Source organism: Oncorhynchus gorbuscha, linkage group LG19, assembly GCF_021184085.1.
Source record: "Oncorhynchus gorbuscha isolate QuinsamMale2020 ecotype Even-year linkage group LG19, OgorEven_v1.0, whole genome shotgun sequence".
Lineage (NCBI taxonomy): Eukaryota > Metazoa > Chordata > Actinopteri > Salmoniformes > Salmonidae > Oncorhynchus > Oncorhynchus gorbuscha.
Window position 1 is genome coordinate 44,623,396 of NC_060191.1, and position 25,297 is coordinate 44,648,692.

Genomic DNA, 25,297 nt, shown 5'->3' on the forward strand with positions numbered 1-25,297 from the left:
CTCTACTCTCTGCACTCTCCGCTGCTGTCTCTCTATCTGACGGTGGGGCTACTCTACTCTCTGCACTCTCCGCTGCTGTCTCTCTATCTGACGGTGGGGCTACTCTACTCTCTGCACTCTCCGCTGCTGTCTCTCTATCTGACGGTGGGGCTACTCTACTCTCTGCACTCTCCGCTGCTGTCTCTCTATCTGACGGTGGGGCTACTCTACTCTCTGCACTCTCCGCTGCTGTCTCTCTATCTGACGGTGGGGCTACTCTACTCTCTGCACTCTCCGCTGCTGTCTCTCTATCTGACGGTGGGGCTACTCTACTCTCTGCACTCTCCGCTGCTGTCTCTCTATCTGACGGTGGGGCTACTCTACTCTCTGCACTCTCCGCTGCTGTCTCTCTATCTGACGGTGGGGCTACTCTACTCTCTGCACTCTCCGCTGCTGTCTCTCTATCTGACAGTGGCACAGCCAGCTATGTTGAGGACCGGCAATTATCGGTTAGTCAATCATAATATAGGCTGTTGATGCGTCATGCATGTTTGATAAGTGACGTATTCTGTTTCAATTTAGTTTGAGTAATGGAATCCTACATCAGGCTCTAGCGAGCAGAACAAGCTCTATAGGTTTTTGCCAGCACCTATACGGAGAGACTTACTATAGTCAGCTGCTTCTCACTCGGAGAAATTTACAGTGAAAATTTGGACATTAGGCTAATTGGCATAACTTTTGCTTGTGTCATTCCAGGAACATGTATCAAGGGGAAGGCACGGGGCTGCGTGGCGGGAGTCTAGCTGGCGCGCGGGAAAGGAAGCGTTTTGCCCTGTGCATCAACCAGGTAGGCTACCCATCAGTATCCAGCAGTCACGTTGCTGTTTCAAATGCATTTACGTCGTTCGTTTAAAGATGACATTGTAGCCTATGCGTTAATGACTTACGCCATGTTTACGATTATTCTGTAACCTACCTATGGTAGTTCTATGATTTTTAAATGCATTTTTGTTAATTATTGTTCTGGGTGGTTTTGTGTGTATGGACTTTGGTTGGCTGATTTCAGGTGGTTTGAGCACATTGCTGGGATTGATAATGTGATAAGAGTGGTCTCTGGGCACACAGAAAAGCCTTCCACTACTAGAACATCATTTTAGTCTCCTTCAACAGCTGTCTACTGTGCAAAAGGTAGCCTACAGTGAAGCTGAAAGTCTTCCAATCTAGCACTCAGTTGCACCAAGTTACAAAAACCCAACCCGCTCAATTAAGCATGGGAGCTGTTCTTTCAGCACCATGGACAGCGAAGTCGCGTGTCTGTAGTCTCTCTCACTCTATCTCTCGCACTCATACACTTTCATTGTCTTCCAACTGTCATTTAGTGAACCGTCTACCAGCCAATTCAAATAGTACAGTAGACTGAATCAATTCCGTGTGTCATTCATCGTTGATTTCGAGTCGTGTGCTGGCACTTTTCTCCGTCTGCCAGCCGCAGCTGTAAAAAGGTCTCATTAAAATCCTGTCCACCAACCTCCACACTCCAAACAACATGTTCCAGTCGAGAAAAGGCAAATAGTCACAAGACTCACACCAAAGTTGACAGTCTGACTGATACACAGCGGAAGAAACAACTTTCAATGCTTGATCCATTTGTCTGTGTGTCAGTGCGTGTGTGTCCGTTCGTGTGCCCGTGCATGTGTGTGTCGTGCGTGTGTGCGTGTGTGTGTGTCCGTGTGCATGTGTCAGCCTACAACAAATCCACCTGGCCGCGCGCAGCTCTTGAATATGTAATGCCAATGATATAGTGCAGCGCTTTATTAGGTTTGGGGGATTATTGAGAACGAACGCCTGAAAGCACAGCCCAATCCCGTATCTTCTAACGCTGTGCTATGTTATACTCACGCTGTCAGTGTGGTGATCACATGCTGTGCTTTTCGTCCCTGTTCACTTTGTTAGTTTTCAGATATATAGGCTACTTGGTTGTTCACCACGCTCATTCTAGATCAATGATGTTTTTTTGTAGCCTTCTTACACTCCTGAAGGATAGGATAGTGGGCTATAGGATCTCCTAACATTGTACGGTCTTAGCAACTACAGACTGGTGTTAGTTACCCAGAGCATTAATCCACTCAAAAATAATTCCTAACCATTCCAATCAGCAGCCGGCTAGACTCAAACTATTTGATTTGACAGTTGTATTTTGTAAAATGTGAAGAAATCAGTAACCTCTAGCCCCTATAGCGACCAGAGGATGTTTATACAGCCAAGACAAGTAGGACATGCTTAGAATACTATTCACTAATGTAAATGATAAGATAACAATTCCAGACTGTGGTACCTCTGTATCTGACAGAGAATTATGTGAGGTGTGGCAGTGGGGTGGGTGAAGGTTATCGCAGTGTCCTGTGTTGTATAGATGGATTTCAGAATTAACCTGGAAGAATCGTTTGAAGGGTGTAGGTAGAGCACTGGTCCACTAAATCCCATTGAACATGTAGTTAGTGAGTTCACAAGGATTAATGAAATCCTGCCTAGTCCACTCTGCTGACTGCAGTCTGTGTTAACGCATGGGACTCCACTCTGCTGACTGCAGTCTGTGTTACCGCGTGGGACTCCACGCTGCTGAGTGCAGTCTGTGTTACCGCGTGGGACTCCACGCTGCTGACTGCAGTCTGTGTTACCGCGTGGGACTCCACGCTGCTGAGTGCAGTCTGTGTTACCGCGTGGGACTCCACGCTGCTGACTGCAGTCTGTGTTACCGCGTGGGACTCCACGCTGCTGAGTGCAGTCTGTGTTACCGCATGGGACTCCACGCTGCTGAGTGCAGTCTGTGTTACCGCATGGGACTCCACGCTGCTGAGTACAGTCTGTGTTACCGCGTGGGACTCCACGCTGCTGAGTGCAGTCTGTGTTACCGCGTGGGACTCCACGCTGCTGAGTGCAGTCTGTGTTACCGCGTGGGACTCCACGCTGCTGAGTGCAGTCTGTGTTACCGCATGGGACTCCACGCTGCTGACTGCAGTCTGTGTTACCGCGTGGGACTCCACGCTGCTGAGTGCAGTCTGTGTTACCGCATGGGACTACAAGCTGCTGAGTGCAGTCTGTGTTACGGCATGGGACTCCACGCTGCTGAGTGCAGTCTGTGTTACCGCATGGGACTCCACGCTGCTGAGTGCAGTCTGTGTTACCGCGTGGGACTCCACGCTGCTGAGTGCAGTCTGTGTTACTGCGTGGGACTCCACGCTGCTGAGTGCAGTCTGTGTTACTGCGTGGGACTCCACGCTGCTGACTGCAGTCTGTGTTACCGCGTGGGACTCCACGCTGCTGAGTGCAGTCTGTGTTACCGCATGGGACTCCACACTGCTGAGTGCAGTCTCCGTTTCCCCGTGGGACTCCACACTGCTGAGTGCAGTCTGTGTTACCGCGTGGGACTCCACGCTGCTGAGTGCAGTCAGTGTTACCGTATGGGACTCCACACTGCTGAGTGCAGTCTGTGTTACCGCGTGGGACTCCACGCTGCTGAGTGCAGTCTGTGTTACCGCGTGGGACTCCATTCTGCTGAGTAACGGCTCCATTTCCCTGTAGGACTCCACTCTGTTGAGTAACATCTCCGCAGTCTGTGAGTAACATCTCCATTTCCCAGTAGGACTCCACTCTGGGACTCCATTCTGCTGAGTAACGTCTCCATTTCCCTGTAGGACTCCACTCTGTTGAGTAACATCTCCGTTTCCCCTTAGGACTCCACTCTGCTGAGTAACATCTCCATTTCCCCGTAGGACTCCAGTCTGCTGAGTAACATCTCCATTTCCCAGTAGGACTCCACTCTGCTGAGTAACGTCTCCATTTCCCTGTAGGACTCCACTCTGCTGAGTAACGTCTCCATTTTCCTATAGGACTCCACTCTGTTGAGTAACGTCTCCATTTCCCTGTAGGACCACTCTGTTGAGTAACGTCTCCATTTCCCTGTCGGACTCCACTCTGTTGAGTAACGTCTCCATTTCCCTATAGGACTCCACTCTGCTGAGTAACGTCTCCATTTCCCTGTCGGACTCCACTCTGTTGAGTAACGTCTCCATTTCCCTATAGGACTCCACTCTGTTGAGTAACGTCTCCATTTCCCTGTGGGACTCCACTCTGCTGAGTAACGTCTCCATTTCCCTGTGGGACTCCACTCTGTTGAGTAACGTCTCCATTTCCCTATAGGACTCCACTCTGTTGAGTAACGTCTCCATTTCCCTGTGGGACTCCACTCTGTTGAGTAACGTCTCCATTTCCCTATAGGACTCCACTCTGTTGAGTAACGTCTCCATTTCCCTGTGGGACTCCACTCTGCTGACTGTCGTCTGCACCAGCTGAAATGCTTCAGGTTTGAGTCTTAATAACCCGTCAGCGGCCCGCAAACACATACATCTCCCCTCCCCTTGCCGTCCGCCTGCCTGCTGCACCTTGTCATCTGACTTGGGAATGTGTTGCGTGTGTTTGTTCGCTCCGCTACACTGACTGAGCGGGTTATTCTCTTAATAACATGTGTAACAACGTTTCTCGAATGGCAGGCAGATGACTGAAGTGTGTTCTCAGACTCTCAGACTGATAAAGCTGAGCTCAGTGGAGCATTCAGTCATCACACGCACACACACACCTTCCACCAGTCTTTTCCCAGCCCTTCTGGCAATGCAGCGGCTCACTCACTTTCCATTCCGTACGCGCGCGCACACACACACACACACACACACACACACACACACACACACACACACACACACACACACACACACACACACACACACACACACACACACACACACACACACACACACACACACACACACACACACACACACACACACACACACACACACACACACACACACACACACACACACACACACACACACCTTCCGCCAGTCTTTCCCCTGCACTTCTGGCAATGCAGTGCTCACTCACGTTCCATTTCATTAGCATATTGTGGAAGACTGGTTTGGACTAAATGACTGAGCTCAGTCTTTGATCACTGTGAGAGCCAGGCTCTCCACTGTGTGAAACCATGCAGGTTTGCCCTTCCTCTCTCTCTCACCATATGTTTACCAAAGCAGCTCTCCACTGGCTAATGGCACCAGGGGAATAGTCCCAACCGCTCCATTTTGCATTTTGATAGACCATATGATCATTTTCTCACTCTCGCATTTTCCATCACCCCAGCCATCCCTCTTCCTCTCCATTCCCTCTTCCCTTTCTCCCAGGTTCTCACTCCCCTTTTTCTGATCCTTCCCTCCCAATCACTCCTCATCAGCTCTCCCATCTCCGTCCTCCCCTAACACCCCATTCTCATGCATCCAGCCTAGATATGTGTGTGACTTTGTCAGTGTTTGTGTGTGGCTATGTGTGTGTTGTCTGTCTGCATTTATGTGTGTGTACATTTATATGTGTGTGTGTGTATGTGTGTGTGTGTGTGTGTGTGTGTGTGTGTGTGTGTGTGTGTGTGTGTGTGTGTGTGTGTGTGTGTGTGTGTGTGTGTGTGTGTGTGTGTGTGTGTGTGTGTATTTATTGATCAAAATGTACGTTTTAAGGGGCCGAACAGGATTGTGGTCTTATCCACTTTTCTTTCCTTACTCCTCAGAGAGGAGTTGTTATGTCTAGTCCCTGAAGATGTGTGGGTGTGTGTGTGTACTGTAAATATGAGTTTCGGGGGAGAAGATATCTCTGAATCGCATCCATAATACCAGGGCTTTCTCCAACACGTGAAAATGGGGTTGTCTCACCCTTAATGGACTGCTTAATTATAAATATTAAATGAATTCCATATCTGCATGCGTGTTGTCGCCTCCAAGGTGGCTCCTTATCGCTGCTTCCTTGATCAGTTTCCACCTGCCTCCTTGGCTTGTCTATTGATGTGTGTTCAATAGACGAGCGATAAGGAGCTGCTCTGTCAGAGGATCCTGGGAACCAGTGTGGGCTATTACACACATCATCCTGTCTGTCATCTGTCTGTGTCTGTTCATCTGTCCACCCATCCCCCTCTGTCCGTCTGTCCGTCCGTCCATCCGTCTTCCTCACCATGCAGAGATGTTCCTATGGACACAGAGAGTGGGACTGGGAGGCATCTAATCTAGCCACTGCTGTTGTTTTATCTCACGGTCATTACATTCAGGCAGCAAATTGACTTTCATCCACATTAATTGTTCCAGTCTCCACTCAAGCCGTGTAATCATATGATTGTGTCCATTATATGTACATATCCCTCTTAGTGGAAGTGATTGCGTTCTAAGAGACCCTTTTCCCAAGTCATGCGAATGTAAGTGTTGCATTCCATACATCCGCTCCTGCCAGTGCAGCTCATTTAAATTGATTTCCAATTTCCCAATCTGTACTGATACAGCTCTTTTCCCTGATTGGACATTTCCCCCGGCCAAGACTGGTAGATAGATAGCCATGATGCATACGCTACACAGCAATCAGATGCGTGTGCATTCCAAAATTGTGTAGCTGGTCCGCACTTAAAAAGGGGTTTCTTTTTAATGTTTATTTCATTTAGGGGTGGGTTAATGGGACAAACGTTTCGGTCTTGGTCAGTGTCATTGGCGTCTCCTCTGAAGGTGTGTGTCATTGTGGACTCGTTAATGGTAATGACCGACAGGTGCGTTCATGCGTCATGTTATGTTATCCTGTGTGTGTCTATCCATGTGTAGCATTCTTCAATGTGTGTTCTCTTCTCCTGTTCTCCTCCATGTAATACACATTTCATACCTGTTATGCAGTTGTGTTCTATAATAAACCTGAACTTGAACTGATGTCCACTAGTGTGTTCTATAATAAACCTGAACTTGAACTGATGTCCACTAGTGTGTTCTATAATAAACCTGAACTTGAACTGATGTCCACTAGTGTGTTCTATAATAAACCTGAACTTGAACTTATGTGTGTGTGTGTGTGAGCATGTGTATGGGACGGAGGACGATACCAGAGTCTGAAGGGCATCCACCAGACCATTCCTCACACACTGTGTGTGTGTGTATGGGACGGAGGACGATACAAGAGTCTGAAGGGCATCCACCAGACCATTCCTCACACACTGTGTGTGTGTGTATGGGACGGAGGACGATACAAGAGTCTGAAGGGCATCCACCAGACCATTCCTCACACACTGTGTGTGTGTGTGTGTGTGTGTGTGTGTGTGTGTGTGTGTGTGTGTGTGTGTGTGTGTGTGTGTGTGTGTGTGTGTGTGTGTGTGTGTGTGTGTGTGTGTGTGTGTGTGTGTGTGTGTGTGTGTGTGTGTGTGTGTGTGTGTGTGTGTGTGTGTGTGTGCGCATACTCAAACTATCGGATGTGTGTTTCCCATCGATCTCTCTGATAGAACTGGGCCTCTGTGAAATGATGATTTTAATAACTCAATTAAAGGGCGGGGGAGTCGCTGGTGTGTGCTGTGTTTCCTCTCTGCTCTTCCTTCCCTCCTCTCTTACTGTCGCACTGTTTAATTCAAGGCAGTGTAATGTAGAGAGCCATCTCAGCTCTTCTACATAATGTATTGAACTCTGTGTTTAAAGAGAACTAGATCAATGGTTGGCCCACATACGGCACAACATAAGATTCCTATAAACAGTCCCTCTGAAGTTATCTTACTCTGCTCATTTGATACCGCCCCCCCGCTCTCTCGTACTCCCCCCCCTCTCTAGTTCCCTCTTTCTATCTCCCTTCATGTTCATATCAGGCTGAAGTTGACAGGCTATCAATGTTGTCAAACACAAGCCAGACAGACACCACCTCAGAGACGTGAAAAATGTCACTCCCGAAATAACCAGGCTGAATCTGAGTACACTTATCCTCATTTATCCTCCTGACTGGGGTAATGGTAAACGCAAGGAGGAACTAAAAGTTTGACTGAAAAGAGTTGAGTTGGTAGTTTGCATTGTTAAATAGGATCTGTCAGTCTTGTTTGGAGGGTCTGAGTACACAGAGCAAACCAGAGAATAAAAACATGGTGAAATATAGGTTTTATTTACAGTGCAGCCTATTGATAACCGTAGCATAATCAAACAGGTAGCATTTAAACTGTAATGCTCCGGGTGTCGTGGGTGTGCAGTCAAATGCAGGAGACAGAGTTCAATGCTGTGTGTCTTTTAATAGCACCAACGCACCACAGGGTGCTCACAAAAGTTACGTTCCCAAACACAGGAAATCAAAAAATACAATGGAAAAAATCACGACCAGGCACAAAAACGTACCTTTACAACAGAGCCGAAGGTTACAATGAAATAAAACCGCACAATAACCAGGCAGGCCGGCTGTCTAATAAAGACAAACTAATTAACATGAACAGGTGCTACCACTAAACATACAAGGAGGGGGAGGAAAAACAATCAGTGGCAGCTAATAGGCCGGTGACGACGACCGCCGAGCTCCACCCGCCCGGGAAGGGGAAACACCCTCGGTCGGACTCGTGACAGTACCCTCCCCCCCCTGACGCGCGGCTCCCGCAGCGCGCCGACACCGGCCTCGAGGTCGCCCTGGAGGACGAGGTGCAGGGCGATCCAGATGGAGGAGATGGAAATCCCTCAACATGGATGAATCCAAGATGTCCCCCACCGGTACCCAGCACCTCTCCTCCGGACCGTACCCCTCCCAGTCCACGAGGTACTGCAGGCCCCTCACCCGGCGTCTTGAGGGGAACCCTCGATGTCCAGAGGGGGGGGGGGCCTCCGGCACCTCACTGTCCTGCAGGGGACCAGCTACCACCGGCCTGAGGAGAGACACATGAAACGAGGGGTTAATACGATAATAAGAAGGGAGTTGTAATCGATAACACACCTAGTTTATTCTCCTCAGGACTGTAAAGGGCCCTACAAACTGCGGACCCAGCTTCCGGCAGGGCAAGCGGAGAGGTAGGTTTCGGGTCGAGAGCCAGACCCTGTCCCCCGGTACAAACACGGGGGCCTCACTGCGGTGGCGGTCAGCACTCCTCTTCTGCCATCCACTAGCTTGTTGTAGAGATTCCTGGACGGCCCTCCAGGTCTCCTTGGAGCGCTGTACCCATTCCTCCACCGCAGGAGCCTCGGTCTGGCTCGGATGCCATGGTGCCAGGACCGGCTGGTACCCCAACACACACTGAAAAGGGGACACGTTAGTAGAGGAGTGGCGTAGTGAGTTCTGAGCCATTTCAGCCCAGGGAATGTATCGTGCCCACTCCCCTGGCCGATCCTGGCAATACGACCGCAGAAACCTACCCACCTCCTGGTTCATCCTCTCCACCTGCCCATTACTCTCGGGGTGATAACCGGAGGTCAGGTTGACAGAGACCCCCAAGTGTTCCATGAACGCTCTCCATACCCGAGACGTGAATTGGGGGCCCCGATCAGAAACGAAGTCCTCCGGTACCCCGTAGTGCCGAAAGACATGGGTGAATGATGCCTCCGCAGTCTGTAGGGCTGTAGGGATACCGGGCAACGGGAGGAGACGGCAGGACTTAGAGAACCGATCCACAATCACTAGAACCGTGGTGTTCCCCTGAGACGGCGGAAGATCGGTCAGGAAATCTTTGGACAGATGTGACTATGGCTGCTGTGGAACGGGGAGGGGTTGTAGCTTCCCTCTAGGAAGGTGCCTAGGAGCCTTACTCTGAGCGCACACTGAACAGGAGGAGACATAACCCTTAACGTCCTTAGCCAACGTAGGCCACCAATACCTCCCCTGAAGGCTCCCCACTGTCCTCGTCACCCCAGGGTGACCCGAGGAGGGTAGGACGTGAGCCCACCGAATCAGTTTGTCCCGAACACCAAGCGGCACGTACCTTCGCCCCGCTGGACACTGAGGAGGCGTGGGTTCAGCCCGTAACGCCCGCTCGATGTCCGAGTCCACCTCCCATACCACTGGGGCTACCAGCTTTGAGGCGGGAAGGATGGGAGTAGGTTCGGTGGACCCATCCTCTGTGTCGTAAAGGCGGGACAGTGTGTCAGCCTTCACGTTCTGGGAGCCCGGTCTATAAGACAAAGTAAACCGGAAACGGGTGAAGAACATGGCCCACCTTGACTGACGTGGGTTAAGTCTCCTAGCTGCCCGAATATACTCCAGATTCTGGTGGTCAGTCCAGATGAGAAAAGGGTGCTTAGCCCCCTCAAGCCAGTGTCTCCACACCTTCAGAGCTCTAACCAACGCTAGCAACTCCCGGTCCCCCACATCATAGTTACGCTCCGCTGGGCTGAGCTTCCTTGAGAAGAAAGCGCAGGGGCGGAGTTTTGGTGGCGTACCTGAGCGCTGTGATAGCACGGCACCCACCCCAGCCTTGGACGCGTCCACCTCCACTATGAATGCTAGAGAGGGGTCCGGATGCGCCAACACGGGCGCATCAGTGAACAGCGCCTTCAACTTGTTGAATGCTCCATCCGCCTCTGCTGACCACTGCAACCGCACCGGGCCCCCCTTCAGCAGTGAGGTAATGGGAGCCGCTATCTGGCCAAAACCCCGGATAAACCTCCGGTAGTAGTTGGCAAAACCCAAAAACCGCTGCACCTCCTTTACCGTGGTCGGAGTCGGCCAATTACGCACGGCCCTAATGCGGTCACCCTCCATCACTACCCCCGAGGTGGAAATGCGATATCCCAGAAAAGAGACGGCTCGTTTAGAGAACACGCATTTCTCAGCCTTGACGTATAGGTCATGCTCCAGCAGTCTACAAAGCACCTTGCGCACCAAAGACACATGCGCGGTGTGAGTGGCCGAGTAGATCAGAATGTCATCGATATAAACAACCACTCCCTGCCCGCACAGGTCCCTGAGAATCTCGTCTACAAAAGATTGGAAAACGGCTGGAGCATTTTTGAACCCATACGGCATGACGAGGTACTCATAGTGGCCGGATGTAGTACTAAATGCGGTTTTCCACTCGTCTCCCTTCCGAATACGCACCAGACTATACGCGCTCCTGAGATCCAGTTTTGTGAAGAACTGCGCTCCGTGGAACAATTCCACCGCCGTAGCGATGAGAGGTAGAGGGTAACTATACCCCACTGTGATGGCGTTTAGACCTCTATAATCGATACACGGACGCAAACCTCCCTCCTTTTTCCTCACAAAAAAGAAACTCGAGGAGACGGGTGAATTGGAGGGCCGAATGTACCCCTGTCCCAGCGACTCTGTGACATATGTCTCCATTGCCAACGTCTCCTCCTGGGACAGCGGGTACACGTGACTCTTGGGAAGCGCAGCGTCTACCTGGAGATATATCTTACAATCCCTTCCCGGTCGATAAGGTGGTAATTTAGTCGCTTTCACTTTACTGAAAGCGATTGCCAAATCGGCATACTCGGGGGGAATGCACACCGTGGGACCCTGGTCTGGACTCTCCACCGACGTGGCACCGATGGAAACTCCCAAACACCTTCCAGAACACTCCTCTGACCACCCCTGGAGAACCCCCTGTCTCCACGAAATTTTAGGATTGTGCCGGGCCAGCCAGGGAGTCCCCAGCACCACTGGAAACGCAGGCGAATCAATAATATAGAAACTGATACGCTCCCTATGATTCCCCTGTGTCACCATGTCCAGTGGGACCGTGGTCTCCCTGACCATCCCTGACCCTAATGGCCGGCTATCTAGGGAGTGCACGGGGAAAGGAGAATCTATCGGCACCAGGGGAACCCCTAACTTAAGGGCGAGTCCGCGATCCATAAAGTTCCCAGCTGCGCCTGAATTGACTAGCGCCCTATGCTGGGAAGAGGGGAAAAAGTGAAGGAAAAAAGGTTAAGACAAACATGTGGCCAACAGGGGTTCTGGGTGAGTTTGATGCTGACTCACCTGAGGTGACCGAGAAGTGTTCCGCCTGCCATCTCTACTCCCAGACGGACCCCCCCAGCACCGATCAGACGTGTGTCCTCTCAATGGTACAACATTTATCCCAAATGTAAATATACCAATAGAATTACCGGTGTCACCAACCCAACATAGTGAGGAAATGTAGCGCAACGGCCGCTGTTAAATATAGAGTGGCATTGCGCTGTGAAACATCGGAAGCCATTCAATTTCAATGGGAGAAAAGAGAAGCGGAGTGGGCGAGGGATCGTTGAGCGAAGCGAGCATGGGGCGAGGGAGCTGAACAGGGCAGGACTGAAGTTGGGGAAAGCTGGACTTTATGCAAGTCCTCTGCTATATCGCAACGCAAGTGACCAAACGAAGGCCACCATAGCTTCCAGACCCTACTAGATTGGTTGACCATGGCTGTTGATACATAGCACTACCTAGCTTGCTTGATAGCACCCACATGAGGGCGAAGCTAGCGTGGCTATACGAGTGCTGCTTATATAGTAAAATTCCCCTATAACAGTGCATTTCCACAAAACACAATCATTTGGATAACCACGCTATCTTGGCCCTCATATGGGTGCTAACAAGCTAGAAAGCAGGATAGGTAGTGCTATGTGTAAACAGCCAATCCAATAGAGACTGGATGCTATAGTGAGCTTTGACTGGTAAATAGTGTCGCGATATTGTGGAGTATTTGCATAAAGTTCAGCTTTCCCTAACTTTGGTCCCGCCCCCGCTCCCTCACCCTTGCTTGCATTGCCCCTATCGGCCCCATCGTGTTATGTGGAAAAGCACTGTAATTCATGCGCACTAGTTTCTGAACAGTGGCGCAACACATATATGGAGAACAACAAACACAGGTTGGGATTGAAATAACTGTGTTTACATGATTCAAGAAATTGCTACAATGTATTACAGAGAAGTTGTTTGTGTAGTCTATTATGTGCACACATAAACGTGTGCTACAAAGTTGACAGATTGTTAGAGTTCCGTTTGTGCTTTGGGGCTCAGAGATTAAGTAAAATGTAATCTCTCGTGTAAAACATCTCAGTGCGTACAAAGATACTTTTGTTTTTAATTTAACACAAGGACCCCAACGATAAGACCACTTGTTGCAACACCAGGCTGGCCTACAGTTGGCATGTCTGAACATGAAATCCCTGTTGTCCGGACTTAATGGAGAGCGAGGAGCATTCAGAATAGCCTGATTCAGATAACAGAAAGGAGCTCGATACACACACTTCCAAAAATAAAAACCCACATGCCAGAAATAACACGTGTAGACATGAACACACGTGTACAGTATGATCAAATCAAGTGAAAAACGTAACATAATAATGAGTAAAAATGTATTTCCAGGCATATGTGATATTCTACATTTAACATGTGTGCTTTTGTCACCTGCGGGATTAGACCGAGAGGGCAGACACTGGGTTTCTCTTCCCATGTATATTTATGATCCATCTCAGAGTATTGACCATTCAATTCAAAATAGGTCTGTCAAACATTTAAACCTTTAATCAAAGGATTTGCTGTGATTAATCACCATTAATTGCAAATTCAGAATTTGCGCAAATTGAGCTGTAATTTAAGAATTTTATACAAAAAGCATTACAACAATTTTAACGTCTTGACTTTGTCCAAAGTGGCAGTTGGCAAAATCTGGTAAATTGATAAAGCACACTGTCTTTCATCTCCATGTCAACTTGTTTTGACATTACATTGTTGTTTTTAGTTGATAGATGTATTTAGTTTGAATGTTTTCAGATAATGCGATTAATCACAATGAAAACAATTTGTGCACTAAATTTACAAAAGTTAACTTAGAAACTCTGACAGCCCTAATTCAGAATCATCTCTTTGTGTCTGTGTGTGTGTTAGCAATGTGCAGCTTTTTGGCAGTCAGGAAGTGCAGATGCCAGAGAAGCCACAGGGGCCAAGCAGGAGCCAGTCAGAGGCTAGTTGCCAGGGGCCAGCCCCGTCTGTGTCTGCCAGGCAGAGAGCCTGTGGGGTCTATGCCATCCCCTCCTAAACTTCACTTAGACAGGACAGACAGATGGATGCATTCATGAAGCCGCTTCACTCCATCTCTCCCATTCACTGGCCTATCAGCTCTGGCAGCAGGCAGGGCACATAGTGTGTGTGTGTGTGTGTGTGTGTGTGTGTGTGTGTGTGTGTGTGTGTGTGTGTGTGTGTGTGTGTGTGTGTGTGTGTGTGTGTGTGTGTGTGTGTGTGTGTGTGTGTGTGTGTGTGTGTGTGTGTGTGTGTGTGTGTGTGTGTGTGTGTGTGTGTGTGTGTGTCCTTACAAAATAAAAACCATGAAATCTGCAGTTTCCCTTTTGTAAATCACGTTTTCACATGTGAAATTGCTGTTTTCACATGTTGAACTTACATTTCACATGTGAAACCATATTTTCACATGTATTACATTTAGAGTTCACATGATAGCAACATCTATTAACACGTGAGGAGAATAACATGGTAACACAAGATTTGAACACGTGAGGAGAATCACATGTTTGAAAAACATTAACATGTGAAATCACATTTGCAGATTCACATGTAAGAACAATCCATAAGTATAAATCTTCCTTTCACATGTAGAATTGCAGGTTCACAACAATCATGTGAAAACCCAATAATAATAATAATAATAATAATAATGTGGGTGCTTATAGTTGTCCTGTTTCACCCAAATATGTGTTATACACAAGTGTGAACTGGAAGTGTTTTCTGCTTATCCCAACTCCCCGTGAGACACCCTCAGAGAGTGGGGTCAAGGCCAGGGTCAGCCATTATCAACAGTAACCCTGGAGCAATTAGGGTTAAGTGCCTTGCTTAAGGGAACATCGACAGATGTTTCACCTTGTTGACTCAAGAATTCCAACAAGCGGCATTTCACAACGCTCCGTCGCCCTAATTCACCCCCACATGTGAACTTGCAATTCTACATGTGAAAGTGAGATTTTCACACGTGGAGTGTTCTTACATGTGAAACTGCAAATGTGTGTGTGACTGTGTGTTTTGACCCGGCTTCCTATCCTGAATAGTCTACACAGATACCGTCCTTTCTGCCCTGCTATCAAATCAAATGTATTTATAAAGCCCTTCGTGCATCAGCTGATATCTCAAAGTGCTGTACAGAAACCCAGCCTAAAACCACAAACAGCAAGCAATGCAGGTGTAGAAGCAAGGCTATGAGAGGTGGCCATTCCTCTTCTGGCTGTGCCGGGTGGAGATTATAACAGAGCATGGCCAAGATATTCAAATGTTCATAGATGACGAGCATGGTCAAATAACAATAATCACAGTGGTTGTTGAGGGTGCAACAAGTCAGCACCTCAGGAGTAAATGTCAGTTGGCTTTTCATAGCCGATCATTCAGAGTATCTCTACCTCTCTGAATGATCAGCTATGAAAAGCCAACTGACATTGACTCGTGAGGTGCGGACCTGTTGCACCATCGACAACCACTGTGATTTTCTTGGTCATTATCGAAATGTCTGCATTTCAACATCATTCCAACAAGAAAACACATTTGAGAGAACACAAGTCTCAACAAGCAGACAGAATAGAGAGCGTCTCCCTCCGTGCTCCTCCAGACAGTGTGAGTGGGTGGTAGTACCATTACAGACGGTGTAAAACCAGGACAGAGTAGTTATGACTGAATCTTGCAGGAGCATTTTCATCTTCCCTCTTATCCTCCATTCAAGAAGAAAATGCTCATGTCTTTCTGTGATCCCGTGTAGGAGGAGGAGAAGAGGTACCATCGCTTCTGCAACCATGGTGGAGGACAACAAATGCTTAAGATGGAGAGGTATGAAACACTTAACCAACCGTGTACTCGACACAGCAGGGAATGTTACTTTCAAGTGCCTTAACTCTGTAGGCTTCCCTGACTGTTCTGCCCCTGTGTGTCACTGTAGACATGTTTACCTGAGGAGTGAGGAAGCGGATGACAACAGTCCTCGTTGCCTTGAGCAGCAACGCTACTGGGAGACCAAGGCCATTGTGTGAGTACCACCTGTAGTACTGTACTGTGTTTAACACACACCACCAGGAGGGGGCACTGTGGAGAGAAACTGGTGGCAGTGGAACACCTGGAAGTGTTTGTAAATGTTTTTTTGTTGTTGTATTCCTCCTTGAATGTAATAGTTTGTGTTATGTGTGTGTGTGTGTACATGTGCCCCTGGGTATGATCAGGTTTGTCCCCCTCTCCCCTCTGTCATTGTGTATGCCTGTCGCCCATCCATTCCCAGGTGTGTTGTTGTGGTTGTTATTGTGATGACATCAATCACACCGTGGCCTTAAACCAATTCACCCTCTGACTGGCTTTCTACGGCAGGGTCAGAGTTCAACAGCGTCTGTGTGAAGCCAAAGCCTACCTTCAACACCATGTGAGAGGAACATGAACCCAACCTTTATAGCCGTGGTTATAGGGGGTCAGCTATCACCCCAGGTTACCTGCTCTGGAAGGACTATGAGGCTGGAGTAAACACATTTAGGAGGGAATGGATTGAGAGCGGGGGGGGTGGGTATGGAGGGATAAAGTAAACACATTTAGGAGGGAATGGATTGAGAGCGGGGTGGGGGTATGGAGGGATAAAGTAAACACATTTAGGAGGGGAATGGATTGAGAGCGGGGGGATGGAGGGATAAAGTAAACACATTTAGGAGGGGAATGGATTGAGAGCGGGGTGGGGGGTATGGAGGGATAAAGTAAACACATTTAGGAGGGGAATGGATTGAGAGCGGGGGTGGGGGGATGGAGGGATAAAGTAAACACATTTAGGAGGGGAATGGATTGAGAGCGGGGGGGGATGGAGGGATAAAGTAAACACATTTAGGAGGGAATGGATTGAGAGCGGGGGGGATATGGAGAGATAAAGTAGACACATCTAGGAGGGAATGGATTGAGAGCGGGGGGGATGGAGGGATAAAGTAAACACATTTAGGAGGGAATGGATTGAGAGCGGGGGGGGATGGAGGGATAAAGTAAACACATTTAGGAGGGAATGGATTGAGAGCAGGGGGATGGAGGGATAAAGTAGACACATTTAGGAGGGAATGGATTGAGAGCGGGGGTGGATATGGAGGGATAAAGTAGACACATCTAGGAGGGGAATGGATTGAGAGCGGAGGGGGATATGGAGGGATAAAGTAAACACATTTAGGAGGGGAATGGATTGAGAGCGGGGGGGGGATGGAGGGATAAAGTAGACACATCTAGGAGGGAATGGATTGAGAGCGGGGGGGGATATGGAGGGATAAAGTAGACACATCTAGGAGGGAATGGATTGAGAGCGGGGGGGTATGGAGGGATAAAGTAAACACATTTAGGAGGGAATGGATTGAGAGCGGGGGGGTATGGAGGGATAAAGTAAACACATTTGTATGGAGGTAGAGAGAGGGATGGAGGGATGGAGGTGGACAGAACAAGGGATAGAGGGGGGGGTAAATGAATTGGAGGGTATATGGGTGGTGGGATGGAGGGGGGTATAGAAGAAGTGAGGGAGGTGGGAAGAGTAAACCTATTGGTTTTGAAGTGGTGGGTTATGGCTTAATTCAATTTGTTCCATTTGGCTCAGCTGGCTCCCTGCTCCGCTGAAGGTGAATGTGTTTCTCCATCGAGTAATTGATCCTACACGTCACCCTGGACCCTGGAGCTGGGGGTATTGGAAATAGAGAGAGGGATAGAGGAGAGAGGGAAGAGAGAAATAAAGAGAGAGATGAAGTGTGGGAGAGGGAGAGAAAGAGAAAAATGCAATATGCCACGCTGTGATGTGGTTATCAAGCCTCTCTCCACTCTCCAGAGGGAATCACTGTATACAAGGGCAGTGATATGACCCATTGAACCAAGCAGACACACTGTCCTCACTATCATGGGCGCCATTTCCCCTTAACCAACGGTAAACTTACTCTGTTGTATCTTGTGTTTTAATCTGGAAGTGCATCACTTAAGGGCTGTGTAGAAATGCCCAGGAGATTTCTTCTAAGTATGTCCATGGCGGTTGGTGCCGTTTAAGATCAGGGAGGACAATGTATTTTTTCATGAGCATGGCCTTATTTCTATTACAGCATATTTGATGACGGCCATTCATATTCCATTCACCCAGCGCAATGTAACAGTGATAGGTTTAGGCTACGACATGATACTTGAATTTGCCCTGTACCCATCATGAGGTTGCTACAACCTAGCCTACAAATGAACATTTATAACATAGAGCTGCACAGGTTGAGAGACAAATTGGAGTAATCAAGGTGGCAGACAGTGACACATGCAGTACCACCTTGCACAATCTTGCCAATGAACTATAGCTGTCTCTCTCTCTGCTGCTTCTCCTTAACTTTAAGAAATAAATGTGTTCAAAACTGCTCAACTATTGTTTTTCTCTGTCTTTGAGTCAACTACTCACCACATTTTATGCACTGCAGTGCCAGCTAGCTGTAGCTTATGCTTTCAGTACTAGATTCATCCTCTGATCCTTTGATTGGATGGACAACATGTCAGTTCATGCTGCAAGAGCTCTGATAGGTTCGGAGGATGTTCTCTGAAAGTCATCATAGTTACCGTGTAAGTCTATGGAAGGCGGTGAGAACCATGAGTCTCTTAGTTTTTTTTATTGAAGTCAGTGTATCAGAGGAAGGAAAATAGCTGTCTAATGGAGACACCATAGTGTTAACCTACAGAGTGCTGTTGACGCCACTGTAGCCCTTCATTGCAAAACAGTGTTTTAATCAGTTATTTGATTACATGTTAATATATTTAGTATAGTTGTATCTTAAAAGTATAACTTTTTTCATGGTTAATGTTGACATTTTTTTTAGAAATTCACTGAGTAGGATGGTCCTCCCCTTCCTCCTCTGAGGAGCCTCCATTGTGTGTGACCTTGACCAGTGAGAATCTCAGAATGTGCTTGTACAATATAGAATGATACTGATATTGTGGTCTGTACAGTTATCTCAATTCCAAAAGCAGCAGCAAAGTCATTCTCACTTTTCAGTTCCAGATTTGACCTCTCCTTATGTGTGATTTATAGATTTGTTTTTCTACCCAGAATTCAGCGGGCCTGGCGGGCCACCCTGTACCGCAAAGTGAGCTGGCAGGGGGACTGTGAGAACCGTATGCATCATCAGCTTGGGACGGAGTCACTGGAGCCCTACCAGACAGCCGTGATGGATGAGTTTGGCCAGGACCTCTCTCTGGTAAGACCGAGAGCTTCTGGTTGTATGAATGAGCTATCTCTGCTATCTCTGCAAACTACCTTGTTGGGCCAGCAGAGTTTAGTGGCAAAAGTTCTAATGGAGAATAAAAACAGATGGATGGATGATTGAAGAGGAATTGTATTTACCTCTCAGAAAGCTAACAGATGAGGGTGTTGGTGGCATGAGGAAAAGGAAGGTGGATGGATGGAGGGAGGGAGGGGAGGGATGGAGGGAATAAGGAGGTGTGTGTGTACGTCTGGGGCACGGCGGGGGTGGTGGCGTAGGATGTGAGGAGTGTTGGCGAGGTGCCCAGATCCTTAGACGTTCATTTGCAAAGTTGGTTGATTGATTAATGAAGTGCCTCTGCTCTTGTCCTCACCCCGTTTCACCCCTAGAGAGGGTGGAGGGGAATTAAACAGTGTTTCACCCCTAGAGAGGGTGGAGGGGAATTAAACAGTGTTTCACCCCTAGAGAGGGTGGAGGGGAATTAAACAGTGTTTCACCCCTATAGAGGGTGGAGGGGAATTAAACAGTTTTTCACCCCTAGAGTGGGTGGAGAGGAATTAAACAGTGTTTCACCCCTATAGAGGGTGGAGGGGAATTAAACAGTTTTTCACCCCAAGAGAGGGTGGAGGGGAATTAAACAGTGTTTCACCCCTAGAGAGGGTGGAGGGGAATTAAACAGTGTTTCACCCCTAGAGAGGGTGGAGGGGAATTAAACAGTGTTTCACCCCTAGAGAGGGTGGAGGGGAATTAAACAGTGTTTCACCCCTAGAGTGGGTGGAGGGGAATTAAACAGTGTTTCACCCCTAGAGAGGGTGGAGGGGAATTAAACAGTGTTTCACCCCTAGAGTGGGTGGAGGGGAATTAAACAGTGTTTCACCCCTAGAGAGGGTGGAGGGGAATTAAACAGTGTTTCACCCCTAGAGTGGGTGGAGGGGAATTAAACAGTGTTTCACCCCTAGAGTGGGTGGAGGGGAATTAAACAGTGTTTCACCCCTAGAGTGGGTGGAGGGGAATTAAACAGTGTTTCACCCCTAGAGAGGGTGGAGGGGAATTAAACAGTGTTTCACCCCTAGAGTGGGTGGAGGGGAATTAAACAGTGTTTCACCCCTAGAGGGTGGAGGGGAATTAAACAGTGTTTCACCCCTAGAGAGGGTGGAGGGGAATTAAACAGTGTTTCACCCCTAGAGTGGGTGGAGGGGAATTAAACAGTGTTTCACCCCTAGAGGGTGGAGGGGAATTAAACAGTGTTTCACCCCTAGAGTGGGTGGAGGGGAATTAAACAGTGTTTCACCCCTAGAGGGTGGAGGGGAATTAAACAGTGTTTCACCCCTAGAGTGGGTGGAGGGGAATTAAACAGTGTTTCACCCCTAGAGGGTGGAGGGAATTAAACAGTGTTTCACCCCTAGAGAGGGTGGAGGGGAATTAAACAGTGTTTCCCCCCTAGAGTGGGTGGAGGGGAATTAAACAGTGTTTCACCCCTAGAGGGTGGAGGGGAATTAAACAGTGTTTCACCCCTAGAGAGGGTGGAGGGGAATTAAACAGTGTTTCACCCCTAGAGAGGGTGGAGGGGAATTAAACAGTGTTTCACCCCTAGAGGGGGTGGAGGGGAATTAAACAGTGTTTCACCCCTAGAGAGGGTGGAGGGGAATTAAACAGTGTTTCACCCCTAGAGAGGGTGGAGGGGAATTAAACAGTGTTTCACCCCTAGAGAGGGTGGAGGGGAATTAAACAGTGTTTCACCCCTAGAGAGGGTGGAGGGGAATTAAACAGTGTTTCACCCCTAGAGAGGGTGGAGGGGAATGAAACAGTGTTTCACAGGGCGTGGCAGGAAAATAAAAGGCAGGGAGGAAAAATGACATCATGGTCTGCAGATCAACAGAGGACGGGAATAAAGCAAAAAGGGTTTAGAAAAGGGTTTAGAAAAGGGTAGGCAGAGATGGAGGGATTGTCATGGAAACCAAAAAAAAAAGCCCAAATAGAGTGAAGGGTTAAGAGAAGGATTAAGAAGGTGAAATATGGACAAGGGGAAAGAGGGAAGGGGACAGAGGGAGCCACACGTTAGATATAGATTGGACATACTGTACAGAAATGACCTCAATCAACAGAGAGGGGAACCTTTCATTGCGAAAGTTATTGAGAGTTTGTTAGCCTGAAACTTAAGTCTATTTCTGCTGGGCTAGCACAGTGGCGTTGTCGTCATTTGTCCTGTTATTTCTGCTTGGCTAGAGATGGTACACAACAATAATTAGTCTGCAACTGTTCACACACGTACACACACGTGTCCGTGTGTGTGTCTGTATCTGAATGTGTGTATAGGTGTGTGTGTGTGTTTGTGCGTGTTTGGGTATAAGCGGGTGTGTGTGTTTGTGTATAAGCGGGTGTGTATGTTTGTGTATAAGTGTGTGTGTGTGTTTGTGTATAAGTGTGTGTGTGTGTGTGTGTTTTTGTGCGTGTGTGTGTGTGTTTGTGTGTGTCCTATGAGACACTGTGAGGAAGCAGATGGGCCGTGTCTCCTGTTGGAGGCTTCCAGTAGTCAAGGAAGTGTTGTGTTGTTATAGTCTGTTTGTTCTGGATGAGGAGGTTTGTTCTTCATTAGTACACAAGCAGATGTAATATAACATCCCCTTCATTAGAGGTAGAACAACTGTAGCTGAATAATGACGCAACAAATTTCTCTCTACGGCTCTGTCCTTCCCTGGCTGTTTGAGGGGGTGGGGATCCCTGTCTGGGTCCTTCTCCCTCCCTCTCAACCCCCCCCTCTCTCTCTGGGTGTGTCTGTGGAGCTATCTGAAAGACTCATCCATCACAGAGAGGCCAACACTGCAGTGTGTGTGTGTTTATATGAGCTCTGAGCCCTAAGGGAACTTGCCACTGGCCTGGAGAGAAGGGGATGTGAAGGTAGGGCTTCTAACATACATGGAGCAGGGATACAGAATAACACACATTGATACAAATCCAGTCAGGTCCGAATAGAACAACAGAAATACAATAGATACTATAGAGAAACTCAAACATAAATCACCAATAGCTACCATAGTTAATTATTATTATGATAGGCACACCTATTCACACACTGCTTCTCAGAACCTTGGCATGTGTCATGTGCACACTCACCCCAGCCCCTATGTATCATCTACAGTCCTAACGGGGCCAGATAACTGATAGTAAATCAATGGGTTTACCATGGAGGTGCTGCTGTGATGGCCAGCCTATGGGCATCCCTGCTCTCGGACGGCTCTGCCTACAAGGGATCACCCTCTCTGACACACACACACACACACACACACACACACACACACACACACACACACACACACACACACACACACACACACACACACACACACACACACACACACACACACACACACACACACACACACACACACACACACACACACACACACACACACACACACACACACACACACACACACTCTCGGATAAAATAAAGTTAGAAATAAAGCTATTGTGGGCTGGGTTGCTTTGAGTTATATTCAGCATGTGGATTTTTCACACACTCAATATGTGACATTACTGACAATGTCACAATGTTTGCAGTGTCCGTAAAAAGCTGCCGTGTGTGTGTGTGTGTGTGTGTGTGTGTGTGTGTGTGTGTGTGTGTGTGTGTGTGTGTGTGTGTGTGTGTGTGTGTGTGTGTGTGTGTGTGTGTGTGTGTGTGTGTGTGTGTGTGTGTGTGTGTGTGTGTGTGTGTGTGTGTAGCGAGAGCAGGGATCAATGTTTGAGTAAGCATTTCTGCAGTATGTGTGGGAGATCACTCATCTTTCAGATCCCAGTGTCTAAGGGAGTGAAGGCTTATTTCTCTCCCTCCTGTCATCCCTCTCTCTTCAACACACAGGCACATTATACTCCCATCGCTACAGACAGACACGAACAGATGACTCGTTTTTATTGGTGTCAGTTGAAGGCACATTTTAAAGGATGAGTAAGTCATTTCAGAAGCTAGCAGATCCATCACTTACCAACAACAGCTGCAAACCCCAATAATCCCATTTTGAAGTTCCCTTTCCTTGCTTTGTCTCACCACGCGATCATGAATATAGAAAATACATTTTGTGGGTCAGAGTATATTATCTGTTTAGTTTCAGAACACAAATGTTTGCTAGCAGGTGTCGCCTGACCAGGCAACTGCAGGGGGGGTTGCCTACAACACTTGCCTCGGAGGGAGGCAACGTCTGTATCGTGCAACCAATGCCCATTATTCAACGATAGGTTCAGACAGAACAGCTAGCGCGAAAGCTGAAAGTGCTTAGATACTTCTCCCTATTAGCTAAAATAATCTAAATAACTACATGATGGCATTCACTAATCATAAATAATTTTCATATCACAGAAATGTGGGTACATTTGTGAACATCGAACTCATTTATGGCCAGGTACCACAGGCTGCAATGACATTTTTGCATCTACCTATCAATCTTGAGATTTGTTGGTATTTTGGTCCATTAATATTTACAAAAAATAAACTGTCACATTTTATTTTCTTTAGTTTATCACAGTCTACTACCGCCATCAACATTTTAATGAATTTTAAGCACTTTAAAATGGACATACAGGGGGGGGGTTATCTAGTGATTAGATTTCTAGTTTGGTGGTTTGTGTGGTTCCCAAATAGAGGCAGCTGGTAATCGTTGCCTCTAATTGGGGATCATATTTAGGTAGGTTTTTCCCCCACCTGCATTTGTGGGATATTGATTGTTTGTTAGTGTGTTTGGGCACTACGTCCTTACGCTCTTCGTAAATATGTGGAACTATACTCACGCTGCTCCTTGGTCTGCTCACCTCCAAGATTGTGACAACTTCACAGGAGAGCCATTTCATGTGCCTTAATAACAGATTTGTATGCCGTCTGTAAATGGAAATAAAATTGTTAAATTACGAACCTAGCTGGCTCGCTAGCTAACGTTACGTGTATGATCTTATGCGTATCTAAGAGCCATTTGCTTTGTTAGTTATAGTTAACTAGCTAACATTAAACCTGGTTGGTTGGCTACCTGCAGATTTATGCAGGGTAGTAACGTCATCAGTTGGGATTATGGTTCATTGTTTAGCTAACTAGCTACATGTCTTAACAAAAGACTCCACTTTGCAATTAACCATTTCAATAGAATGTCACTGCGACAACTGTTGATAGACGTAGCTGGTAAATTCACACAATAACTGACAAATTTACAAACGCTCAACACCAACTGAATATGGCTGGCGTCAGTCAACGTTGTCAAAAAGTGTAAATTGTTGTCAGCAGTGGGTGGGGCTAAAGCTTAAGAGGGTGTGAACGATTCTCTCAACTTTCAAAGCAGAGGGCCTCCCGGGTGGCGCAGTGGTTTAGGGCGCTGTACTGCAGCGCCAGCTGTGCCATCAGAGACTCTGGGTTCGCGCCGAGGCTCTGTCGTAACCTGCCGCGACCGGGAGGTCTGTGGGGCGACGCACAATTGGCCTAGAGTCGTCTGTGTTAGGGAGGGCTTGGCCGGTAGGGATGTCCTTGTCTCATCGCGCACCAGCGACTCTTGTGGCGGGCCGGGCGCAGTGTGCGCTAACCAAGGTTGCCAGGTGCACAGTGTTTCCTCCGACACATTGGTGTGGCTGGCTTCCGGGTTGGATGCGCGCTGTGTTAAGAAGCAGTGCGGCTTGGTTGGGTTGTGTATCGGAGGACGCGTGACTTTCAACCTTCGTCTTTCCCGAGCCCGAACGGGAGTTGTAGCGATGAGACAAGATAGTAGCTACTAAAAAATTGGAGACCATGAAATTGGGAAGAAAAAGGGGTAAAAATTAAATAAAAAAAACTTTCAAAGCAGAATTACTTTCCCGTTGTTCAAATGCAGTGTTTGATCTACCATTTTGTAGCTCTCTGTGTCTGCTTTTATCCAATGTAAAAAAACACAGTTACACATTTTGCTGCAAAACCGAAATCCAATTCATCCCAAACCATCTCAATTGGGTTGAGGTCAGGTGATTGTGGAGGCCAGGTCATCTGATGCAGCCCTCCATCACTCTCCTTGGTCAAATAGCCCTTACACAGCCTGGAGGTGTGTTTTGGGTCATTGTCCAGTTGAAAAACAAATGATAGGATGGCGTAATCGCTACAGAATGCTGTGGTAGCCATGCTGGTTAAGTATGCCTTGAATTCTAAATAAATCACTGACAGTGTCACCAGCAAAGCACCCCCAGACCATCACACATCCTCCTCCATGCTTTACGGTGGGAGCCACACATGTAGAGATCATCTGTTCACCTACTCTGCGTCTCAGAAAGACACTGCGGTTGGAACCAAAAATCTCAAATTTGGACTCATCAGACCA

The 25,297-nt window shown here is 47.8% G+C and overlaps 1 protein-coding gene across 1 annotated transcript in view; it reads left to right on the top strand.

The window, feature by feature from the left end:
- Positions 1 to 751: 751 nt before the first annotated feature.
- LOC124004896 (IQCJ-SCHIP1 readthrough transcript protein-like) overlaps positions 752 to 25,297 on the top strand; it is a 396,927-nt gene continuing 372,381 nt past the window's right edge. The window contains exons 1-4 of the mRNA XM_046313718.1: positions 752 to 826; positions 15,515 to 15,582; positions 15,692 to 15,778; positions 18,824 to 18,971. Coding sequence (XP_046169674.1) covers positions 15,566 to 15,582; positions 15,692 to 15,778; positions 18,824 to 18,971 — 252 coding nt within the window. The 5' untranslated portion in view covers positions 752 to 826; positions 15,515 to 15,565. The remainder of the gene's footprint in view (positions 827 to 15,514; positions 15,583 to 15,691; positions 15,779 to 18,823; positions 18,972 to 25,297) is intronic.